At 44.2% G+C, this 12,208-nt stretch overlaps 1 protein-coding gene across 1 annotated transcript in view; it reads right to left on the reverse strand.

Moving 5' to 3' along the window:
- Window positions 1–6,824: 6,824 nt before the first annotated feature.
- The window catches only part of fbln1 (fibulin 1), a gene marked incomplete at its 5' end in the record, with an annotated part of 32,526 nt that continues 27,142 nt past the window's right edge, over window positions 6,825–12,208 (reverse strand). The window contains one exon of the mRNA XM_080842987.1: window positions 6,825–7,555. Within this exon, the coding sequence (XP_080699113.1) occupies window positions 7,416–7,555 (140 nt within the window). The 3' untranslated portion in view covers window positions 6,825–7,415. The remainder of the gene's footprint in view (window positions 7,556–12,208) is intronic.

Below are 12,208 nucleotides of genomic sequence, written 5' to 3' on the forward strand. Positions count from 1 at the left end.
GTTTGCGTAGAGACTGCCTTTTCCATGGGAAATAGCCACAAAACAAAATAAAAAAAGCTGTTACAAATCATCGGCTAGGAATTTGAGAAATACCAAAATATCTTAGTTTGACTTTTTCTCTGAAAAAAAAAAGAATAAACAATTTCATATTTTAATTGGCCTGGCAGATGGATCTAGCAGAGCCATGATTTCAGTGACAGGGGCAGCGTTGGAAAACAAAGAGTCTGAGGTAACCACCATTCTCCTGCACTGTTGCTCACATTTGAAACTGGTTCTGGGGTTGAAAGCCACAAGACCTAAACAAAAATCCCCATTGTAGCTGCAGTGGGTCAGCCAGACAGCCTCGTCTATGAGACAAGTAGTCCCTTTTTTACTTGTTGTTTTCCATTTTTGTCGTCAGTGTTGTTTATTTCCAGCTGCCTCTGGAAGAGACACTTGTGGGATATAAAAATGTCAAGGACACCACATTGTAGGCCTGGGATCACACAACCTGTCCACCAGATCTAGAATGGGCTTTGGCTTATGTGGATTGCCTTGAGAGTTTGGATATGTTCACAATATATATATATATATATATATATATATATTTGTGTGTGTATAGCGCACATACATACATACATACAGTACATACATATTGCACACATACAGTACCAGTCAAAAGTTTGGATACACCTTTCATTTTTTGGAGAATTGTTTTCTTTACTTTTATTATTTTCTACATTGTAGATTAATACTGAAGACATTTAAAGTACGAAAGAACACATATGGAATGATGTACTAAACAAAAAAAGTGTTATCTACCATGTAGAAAATGATAAAAGTAAAGAAAAAACTTTTAAAAAAAACGAGAAGGTGTGTCCAAACTTTTGACTGGTACTGTATATATATATGTACATCCTACTTGAGTTAGGCTAACAGAGTTGAGAGATATTGCTGTTTTTTCTTATTGAAATAGGGGGGAGGAGTGGTCAGAAGGCACAGGCTTTGTTGGCTGGTTGGCTGTTTGCATTGCAGTGGAGTGAGAGGATCCATGGTTCTCTTGATGTTCCCCATGTCCCCAGCCAGCCACAGTAACAGGATCTCCTGGTTAATAGTTTAATGCAGCTGAGGAGCCGAGCAAGTGGTTTCCATTCGGCTGCACTGCTGGTAAACGTTTGCCCCAGCAACCACAACAAAGGACAGAGACATGGGGAGACTTCCACAGTAACCCTCTCACTAAGCATGTCAAGGGGGATCCCTGAGGCGGGTCGTCTGTTGGGGTAACAGAAAATCCAACAGACCCGCTGATTGCACCGCACTGCACCGCACCGCACCGGTCTGCACCCCCACCCCCATCGCCCTAATCCTCTGCGATTGGAATGTGCCATGAAATGGCAAATGAGTAATACCTTGACATGCTCTGTAGGGGGTAGCTCCTCTTCAGGCAGCCAATAACTTGCATGTCAAATGTCATTTACACAGAACAATGGGTAGATTAAAATGGAAGAACATTGAAAACATTTTGCTTGCTGTTATTTTGTGTCTTTTCAGATCAGAGCCTGAATACTGAGTTTTGACATTTTTGTATTTAATAGAGTCCAATGTAAGAACAATAAGCATACTAATATGCACATTCGAAGGGAACTTTAAAAGGGCCAATTTCCATTAATTTAAACTGTACGCTGGCTTTTATAGTGCGGGTAAACAGCTGTACTTGCATCTGCATATTTTTCATCTGTACTAAGGTTGGGAGCTGCAGTTGAGGGCCGAGGCATACTTGAGATTGAAGACTTTGTTCTTTTGTTCAAAGGGGATGGAGGAATGTGGACACTCCAAAAAACCTCTGAATCAACACAGACTATGGTCAGAGTCTACTTGCCATACACATGCCTATACACATTCATTCAACGACATTTCACATCCAAGCACACAAACACACACACACACACACACACACACATACTCACACACATATGTACACTCTTCTGTGACAAGAAGAACAAGGAGGTGATGGAACAGCCTCAACGACGCAGAGCCATTCTGTAAAGGTTAAACATTAACAGCAATGGCTGTGTGCAAACTGGTACTACAACAAAAATATATTGATGGATTTCACCCTGGTGTGGCCAAACAAAAAGAAGCGAGGCCCCACTTTTCAAGAGCAAATGCGGCATATTAGTAATTATTGGCAGGAGCATACCACATTTGGTTTTCACACAGTAATGATTCATTGCCTGTTCACTTGAAAACATCCTGCACTCATTTATAACATGGGGACCGCCTCTGTCTATCTGTCTGTCTGTCTGTCTGTGTCTCTCCGGGTCTCGAACCCCTTGGCGGCTGGGAAGTTGAATAAAACCGTGCAGACACGCAGCAAGTGAATCTGAGCATGAAGCTGTTCAAAGCTGTGACAGTGCTGAAAAGGCCTACTGGAGAGGAGGCAGAGGCATAATGCGACTGCAACTAATCTCTCTGCAGTGCAACGTTCCAGCCTGATGATCATGGAGCTTCTGCGGCTTGTTTTGTGCATTTGTGGCATGAGACAGATCTGAGTTTTTTTCCAAAATATTAAGTTTGTGCTTCTCTTGACATTTGTGTTTATGGTGCATGGTCCCCTACTGAACTGTAGGATCATTTGTCGAAATATAGTTTGTGAATCAATCACCAGACAAATTAAAAGTCAATTTGAAGTTTTTCGCAGAAATGATTTAAAACGAAGCAATACTTCAGTAACTCTCTTTCAAGCCATAATGGTTCATTAAAAGTAGCTGGAAAAGTCTTATCTCCACAAATCTTCAATGTGCTTGCCCTTCTGTTCATGTCTGGACTGTTGCCAGTCATTGTTTAGGAATTGTAATGAATAACCTGATGCCATTTCACTCACCGTAAGCGTTGACGGCGAGTGTCAGATTTTCTGGGCAGGTGCAATGTCAGTTCAGCACAATTACTAGTGTGACACCACAAATCAAAACATTTTCTGTGTAATTGGTCTTTTGAAACCTAAACCCACAGCAAGATCCACTGTGTGACACCCAGTGAGAAGGAGGCAAAGTTTCCTTAATGGGCCCCATCCCCCGTCTCCTTGTGCTGAGTGTAGGGAGGTGTGAGACAGCAAACTGCGTCCGCAAGGGGAGGACAGTAGGGTGTGTATTTGCCGACTAAGACAAAACAACACACTGTCAGACGCAGCAAACCCAGAGTTGTTTTGCAAACTGGGGAAAGTTAAAACGCTAGGGTCAAAGGGGCAGTTATGTCAGAAGAGCTAAAGCAGAATCTGGCGCTAACTGCTGCCTTCTTTGGCCTCTCTGTTAGGTGCAGCACTGCACTAATGGGACCGGCTGAAAAACAAAAAAAGAGTTATGTCCACCACTGGATATACAGAAGGCCTCGGTCATTTTCATGTGTTAATGTCTCACTTTCACCTCAGCTTCATTACTAACAATAATGGGAGCATTCAGAGAATGCAAACCTCCGCCTTGTGACCTTGACCTTTGACCTTGACCTTTGAAAATCTAATCAGTTATTGCCATTATATTAACCAATCTCCCCACAAAGTTTGATGGAAATCGGTCCATGCGTTTCTGCGTAATCCTGCTGGTAAACAAACAAACATACAGGGGCGAAAACATAACCTCCTTGGCGGAGGTAATAAGCAGCGCGTACTATGTAACATACATTCTAATATTGTAAGTTTATTCTTTTACACTTTTCAAGTGTAGCCTCCTAACTTCTGCTTACTTAAAATGCTGCCTAATGTTGCCCGCCATTGTGCATTTCCACTGAAAATAATGGCACTTAAGTTCTTAAGAACTCTGGCAGCCAGAAGAAAAAATGCCTCTGAGGATTTTTTTACACATATAATTTTCAACAGACAAGCCTTTTATCTTTTGAAGTGGCATTTTCCATTATTGGCTATTTACAAACCTCACAGCCAGTTTGTCGTTTGCCACATGCTTATTGTCTTCAATAAACAATGTGCTTTTCATTCTTATGAAGAACACATTTGTTTTAAATGTCACCCCAAGTCATAAAAGCAGAATAAATATGTGTCCGTCATAAATAAAGCAATGTTAAAGCCATCAATTGCATCCCAAATGAAAAGCAACTTTTACAACCTGATGTCACTATCTATTTTAGGTAGCCTGTGACCATATGAGGTACACACTGGGCCTCATCTCTCCTTATGGCCATATGATATCCATCCACCCATGCTGCACAGACGTCACGGAGTGCTCTTTGAACTCCAGGGGTAGCACTTCGGTCTTCAACAACAACAACAGAAAAACCTCCACTTTGAATTTTCATGAGCGTGGGGGTTTGCTCTCTATCCCCCTTGCTCTTGTGCTCGTTGGGCCCAGTGTATACTCTGGCATGGCTCTGAGCTCAGCTCTGGCGGAAGGTGGTTAAGTCTGGAACAGTAAGTTATGGGAAGTCACATGCCTCCATTGAGCACATTGCTTTCGAGTGAAGGTGGAGCTCTTGGCTAATCAGTTCTTGAATCTATCCCGTAAACCTCAGTGAATTTCATTGATTTCTTGTCAAGCGCCATTGGGAGTGTCAGCATGGTTGCTCCTCGAAAAGGGCCTCACTAGGGCCTTGAAAGAAAGACTGGTAGTGGTGATGCACTTCTTAACAGTGGCTCTGACCCTCAGTGGACGGACGCTGCAATGGGAAGAGTGTCATTACGTTGTATATGCCTGCCACCTATTGGGCTTTTGTAAAAATACCAGGAGAAGAAAAACAGTCTATTAGATTAATAGCTGATCTCAACTGTTTTTTTATCTTTACATTCCTAAACGTCCTTAATTGTCTGTTTCATTCGTAACAACACTTGATGCATTTTTAAATGCAGAAGTCACAGCGGCAGGCAGAGCCTTTGGTTGTTAAAAGAATGTTGTGATGTAATTAGTATTGTTTATAGTAGTGCAACAGTGGATTCAAATATGCAGTTGGATAACAAAAAACATCTATTAGTAAAAAAAAAAAAAATCTAACTTTGTTTTGGTTTTTGTATAGTTTCATTCTGTACAGGAGGCTGCTGCTTTAAGAATACCTGTAAGACTCTTTAATAAGGAAAACCAGGCCGCCAAATGACGGGAGGCCTGCAGCCTGCAGGATTCACCAGAGCCCAATTTTTGTGTTTTCTGTAATGAGAAATAGCGGTTTGTAAAATAAAAAAGAAATACTCCGGATTTTATTAAAAGAACTCACTTATATCTTATAGCATGTGTTGCGGTGAAGTTCGTCGAAGGCAGCCAGGAAAAAAAAGGCACGAGAGTCCGTGGAGCACGTGCATGTGCAGCAGCAGCCCCCACTCGAGACTACACACTCCTGGCTCTCGGCTCCTTTCGTTGGTCCTGGCAGTCTTGCCTCAGCAGATACCTTCCATACCCCACTCCCTCAGAGGAGCCAGGAAGCTACCGTTCCCTCAGATGCCTCACAGGCATAGGACCGCAGTGAAATACACATGTACAAATCACCACCATGACCAAAGGAGGAAAAAAAACTAAAAAAAAAAAGGCAAAAGAAAAACACAAACTTGCACAGGTCCACTATCCTGCAATTAGTCTATGTTTGTTCCCCAGGGCAGTGTTGCTGGCACTGCGCTGTGCCATGCCAGTGGCTCCTGGCAACTGGGCAGCTCTCTGGCGAGTACTGTGCAGCCACCCCCCAACCCCCCCCCCCCCCCTGCACATGTGTGTGGTTTCTGCCCGTGCTGTCCTGCAACGCTAAGCCCCACACAGCAAGCAGCTCGCCTTGGCCCTGTGATGTTTCTGCTGGCTGATGTCATCTGCTTTTGTGGGTTATTGTTCACTAAAAGCTAGTGTCGTGTTACCATCTTTAAGGGTGCCGGGCACATCAGCGGCTTCTAATGAGGCCAGGGAAGGAGGAAAGGCGCTCGGCGGCTGCAGGGAATATAATGTTACTGGGTGACAGGGGCTGCAGGGAACTTCAGGTCTTGAGGGAGGAAGAGTTTCAGCGTGTGCACACAAACATACATACATTCATATTCAAGACACATATACATTTGCATGTGTACACACGCAGGCACACAGATGCATACATACTGGGTAGGATTTTTAAAGAACATTTCATGACAAACCACAAACCTGACCCTTTTGGCCTCCAGTTCTCTCCAGAAGGGGAAAAACCCGTTAGAGTTTGAGGCGTTCATTGTGCGTCTTAGTCTACGCATAGGAGTGGGCCCATGACGGATAGCTCTCCAACTCTATTGTCTTTGAAGCGTTGGTCAGCGGTGGTTTGGCTTGACCACAGTGATGATTAGAGATCCATGGTAAGGCCATTACCGACATCTGGTTGAGTGAGTTTGAGTTTGTCTCATGTCCCCCTCACGGAAAAGGCAGTTTAGGTTCAATGACATATGCTAGAGGGGTTGTGGTCACAAAGGCTCCACTTTCTACGCTGATCGCCCCCTCCAGATGGTACTAAAACCCGACATAAAATCCAACCAAACTTAAAACACTGAACACAAGTGTAGATATAAAATAGTTAAGGCAGCAAAGAGAATGAATGCAATGGTTTCTTTGACATTTCATTTTACTTGCTAATTCAGTAATGGGGAAGATGATAATATTCCTTTCCTGTTGGGGGTGGCCTTAGCCCAGATACATGGTAAGTTTAATTCACCAATAATTTGAAACAACTCAACCGAAATATATGGTCAAATTATAATATTGGGAATAACTGAATAACTCATAGGTAAGACTTGGATGGAACTTCATAGACTGAAGAGAGTTTTCTAGCCAACAGGGGATTTAAAAATATGGCCATCCTGAAATTCATGCTTTATTGTCACTTTGTCCAACTGCACAGAAAATGGTTCATTAAAAGTCAAATAGCAAATATTTTATTCATCACATGATCCCTCCATAATGAATTGTGATATGTAACTGAATACAATTGGAGTGAACACATCATAACCAAGGACTACAGGTACATTCAACTTTTTTCATATCATCATTCCAATGTTGTGAAGTCCTCGTAGTTCACACCATGTCTTAAACTTGAGCATGAACGTGCATGCTAAGCATACTTATATGCTCACACAGGCATGCACTTAAGGCCTAGCATATCTTAAAAGATCAAGAAGATGTGTTCTGTGTCTAACCAAAAGAAAAGTAAAGAAGCAGCAAGTGATCTCTCACCACATTAACACAAACAGGTCAGATTTAGGAGAACTCATATCTTCCACGGTAACAAGCTTTATACATGTTGCATGCAATTAATAATCACTGTAACTCATTCATTTCGACATCTAATGTGTTACAGTGGAGTTGAACGTGAATTAAAAACGTGTACGTGTTTTGTGCTTTTGTGTGCGTGTTATTTGGCAGTTGCCTAATTGTGTGGGTGCATGTGCTTCAGGGGATGGTGCAAATAGAACTGGGAATGGGAGAGATCGGGCGTCTCCCCATTTAGAACCAGAACTCCGAGACAAAGACGTGGACGTTCACAATGTTCCGATGCGAGACAACCCCAGACGAGACGTAGTTCATGGCCAGCTTCAACACGATGTCCACCGGGCCGATGATGCGCTTCACCTGACGCACGACCCCTGGGAGCAGAGAAACACAGAGAAGCAGTCAGACAAGGAAGTGAGAGGAGTCAACAAACACGGCAGCACTCCTCACAGTCTTCTTTGTTCAACACTGGACTCATAAACTCACTGGACGCACACACACACACACACACGCACACACACACACTCACACACAGAAACACACACACACAGAAACACACACACACACACACACACACACACAGACGCACACACACACACACAGACACACACCGAGGGATGGAGCACACACACACACACAAACAAACACACACACACACACACTCACACACACACAGAGACACACACCGAGGGATGGAGCACACACACACACACACACACACACACACACACACAAAAACACACACACACACACAGACACACACCGAGGGATGGAGCACACACACACACACACACACACACACACACACAAAAACACACACACACACACACACACACACACACACACAGACACACACAGAGACACACACCGAAGGATGGAGCACACACACACACACACACACACACAAGCACACACAGACACACACAGACACAGACACAGAGAGAGAGAGAGAGAGAGAGAGAGAGAAGAGAGGAGCATGACTCAAACCGCCCGGCCATTTTAACGCCTGGGAGTGATGGTGGCGACGGCCGAATGCACCGTCAGGCACTGAGGCTCTACGCTATCCTCGGTTAAACATGATGACAGGCCTGTCAGATCTGTTTCTTGTGAATCTGGCCTTTGTCCCCTCCTATCCCCCCATGTCCCCGCTCACCCTCTCCTCCCTGGCGTGCTCCTCCCTCTCCCTGCGGATGCGAGACACCCTGCTTGAGATTGATGTGGGGGAAAACACACCAGAGTCCTGACCAAGGATTACCCCATGCCGGAGGAATTCACTGGAAGATCTTTTTAAGTGAACATGCGATTACAGAGGAGAGAGGGTGGAGAGAGAAAAAAAGCGCTGTGTTTACACAAGCTGTCAGCACAGCTTTCTCTCCCACCGTGTACTGGTGACATTTCGACTCCGTCCTGCCCGAACAGCCATCGACAGCATGCAGTCAGGCAGTACAATCCCTCCACTGTCCCTCCTCTCCCCTCCTTAATGTCTTTGACACTCCCTTTTGCTTTTTTTCCCTTTCTTGGTCCCCCACCCCGCCACTTTCTTCGGCTACAGATCGCCAGACAAAGTGAAAGTAAAAGCACTTGGCTGAAGAAACACCAGCCGAATCAGAATCAATGCTATGCCACTTTCAACTCCCCACAATTGAATCACAGTCGCTCTCTGCCTTTGTTCCACTCAACACTCTCACTGTTACTCCATGTTACTGCAAGCATGGTGCAATTTAAGGATTAGAAGAAGACATCTTCATCGTGATACTGGGTGGGGCCGTACAGAAGTGGTGATGCAGACGTGGTGGGGGGTAAATGGGACTTTAGCACACTGGGAAACAGATCCACTCGGAGGGGCTGCTGCTGCCGCCGCTCGCTCCGTCCGCCTCAGCTTGTTTGTGGCACAGGAGGGTAAATGAGTCCCATCTGTTAGAGTCACGCAATCCGGTCCCCGTCGACATTCCTCTGGGCCTCCAGCTTCAGTTCCACCATGGCGAGCGTGCGCGTGCAAAGCGAGCGAGCCTCCTCGTCTAGATCACTGCGGCGGCGGGGCTCAAAGATTCCGGCGATAAGCATCTGTCGGACGAAGGAGGAGAGGGGCCTGACTACCAGGAGTTTGCCACACTTGTTTTTGTGTTTGGGGCCTCTGTTGCGTAGTGACCCTTCGCTGTGAAGAGTGGGATGGGGGTTTTATTGTTTCCAAACCATGAACACCATTAGAGCAGGAACCTTTCTGTGAACTCACACAGCGCTGTGGTAATGTTCAAGTATTGAAGGACATGGAAAGAAGAAAAAAAACTTTTTTTTTAACTTTGAAAGTAGTTTTTCAGCACGAATGCATGGAGTCAAAGTGAAGCTGCACAGTTCAGGTGTCTTGGCTTTCAATAACAGGGACTTCTTCTGATTCTGTAGTGCCTCAATCATTTTTCTTTTTTTCATGTATTAAGTCTGTGAATGACCATTACACTTGACATTAAACATGCACTGGACAACCTGTACTATGGCAATGACATAATGATATGATACTTGATTTCACATGGAAATAGATTTGTTGTTGGATCACATGAAATGTCACAACCACGTGAAGCTGACCGCACATGACATTCTAATTGTTCCTTGAGAAAGGCCAGAGAGTGGTCAGAGATGAAGATAAAAAAAGAACATAAGTGACTGAAAAGGGGTTTAAAACAAAAGGTCAAAGCAAACCTGGCTGAGAATAGTATCCCACAAGAGTCCAGAATGGCCAAAGTGAACTTTCTGGGCATCCCAGATTACACAAACGACCCAAGCTCAACCAAACCCTTAAATCATTTTCAGAGTTTGCACACATGTGAATGCTTTTACGTGAGGGTGATTAATGTATTAACACAACCAGTTATTATATTGTCAAAAACTCTTATAATAACTGTTGTGTAATAAATGTGGTAAGTTATCTGCCCTCAATGAGGTATTTTTTTATGATATCAAATTTACGGCTACCTCATACATTTTCATCTTTTCTTCCAGTACCTTGTAAGCATTGATGACACTTAAATAGCAGTTGTCACTGACTAGCTTGGGGTTTTCAACGCATACCTCCCATTCCACTTGGGCTCTTCACAGTCATGTTTGTGGCGGCTGCAGAGGTGACCCTACTATCACATAACCATCTGTGCATAACCCCCTGTTTTTCAGCGCATTTTGTGGCACTCTAAAGTAGCCAGTAAGGAGAAAATAGCCATAAATGTATGGTAGCTGCACAGGCACTGCCTCAAAACAAAGTCAAGTGAATGCCAGGAGGCATTTGTCATCCTCAATGGCTACAAGGGCTGCGATATTGAAGGGTTACATGTAAACAGTACAATTTCTGGGTTTTATGGTTTTTACAACCCTGGGTAGGAAGTGTATGACAAAATCCAAAATGAGTGGGTTTAACACCAGGGACAAATGAAGAGTTTGACTTGGCCTCACCACAGTGTAGCATAATGACACGCTGGCTGTTGTGGGATGCAGGCTTGGTGCAGTTAAAACCTTTTCGTCCGGCCCCCAAGCGAACGGTGCCCGCGGGCCCAGTGCATACTGGGAAAGACCTGTGATCCAGTCTCCAGAGGACTCGGTGGCGGCGGAGTCCAGATGGCCTGGCTTTTATTCTGGTTTGTTTCCCCACCGCCTTCTTACTGCTCTCTGGTCACCCTATCCAAACACCCCCCATAACCACTCCTAAAAGGGGGGACGTTGAGCTGTGCACGTGCCCTTTAAAAGGCACGGCATGTGGTATGGTATCTTCTTAAGGTCAATTAACGATGACTCATGGCTACTGATCTCCGGAATGGGATGGTATCGGAGAGTTTCTGGAACACTTCTCTCTATGGAGTATTTCCATGGAAAGGGAGCTGCAAATTCAAGTTTTATGTGGTTTTCCCCACAGCGGTCAACAGAATAACGCAGCAGAATTGGTTCAACCCACTCCTACTGAATTATGTGGCATTTATAGTGGGGAGCTCATATGTTAATGGAGTTTCACTCAACCTTGTCACAACCTTATTGCCTTACCATAAAGTTATACTTTGTTGAGATTTACATGCAAAGTAGGCTATTGCTTGCCTTTCAAAGCTGAAAAAGCGGCATACTTGTTTAATTCATTCTGACATGAAAAAAAAACATTAAAATTCCAGAATATATTTTCCTCTCAGATTGTGACATGCTCTAGCCTGTCAATTCAAACGTATAGAAACAAGAAGAGAAGCACGCAACACTGTACTAAATCAGAATATATAAATCAATCAATCAATATATAAATCAATAATAAATAAATGGGCAGAGATGATGAGTGTTCCAGCCCTGTCTCTGCGGAGGAGCAGGGACTCATGCAGTGAGTGACATCTGCCTCGGCGCCCAGACCACCCCACCCTGGGTGCACTGTCAAGCGAGGCAGACACTGTTTTCATTATCTCCGGTAATCCCTCTTTTGACAGGGCAGGGATTCCTTTTGGGCTTGGCCCGTCTGTGTGTGCCTAATGATGCCATTTCATGATTCATTCCCTGACATCTCTTCCCATCAGGAGACCTCCTCGGCTTCTTGCCCTTGTGTGGCTCTGCAATCCGAAAAACTCTCCCGACAAATTCCACATACATCAACTCACACATGCTGTGAACCGGAAAGCACATTTTCCCACATTTTGTGAGAGGTTTCAAAATCGGTAATGAGTAAGAATTTACACACAAGTCTGGGTGGCCTTTGTTTTTTTTTATGTCATTTCAAGTACTGGGAATGCCAGTTATTTTGTTAACCATGTTATTTTTCCAGTAAATACTTTCATCCTAGCTCCTTTTTCATATGAAAGAATATTTTTGACAACTGTCAACAATTCACCTGCTTGAGCCCCGGTGTGCCTCTACCCCTCCCAAACAGGCCTAATATCTCAAACCAAAATTCCTCTGTGGCTTGCGAAGGATCCAAGCCAATGACACATTCCTAAGCCCAGACCAAATTTACGTCTCCATTCAAGTTATCACTGCCGTGGCAACCGTATTGCAACAAGGCATTTTATTGTTTGGAG

The sequence above is a fragment of the Sprattus sprattus genome (genome assembly GCF_963457725.1).
Source record: "Sprattus sprattus genome assembly, chromosome: 7".
Classification (NCBI taxonomy): domain Eukaryota; kingdom Metazoa; phylum Chordata; class Actinopteri; order Clupeiformes; family Clupeidae; genus Sprattus; species Sprattus sprattus.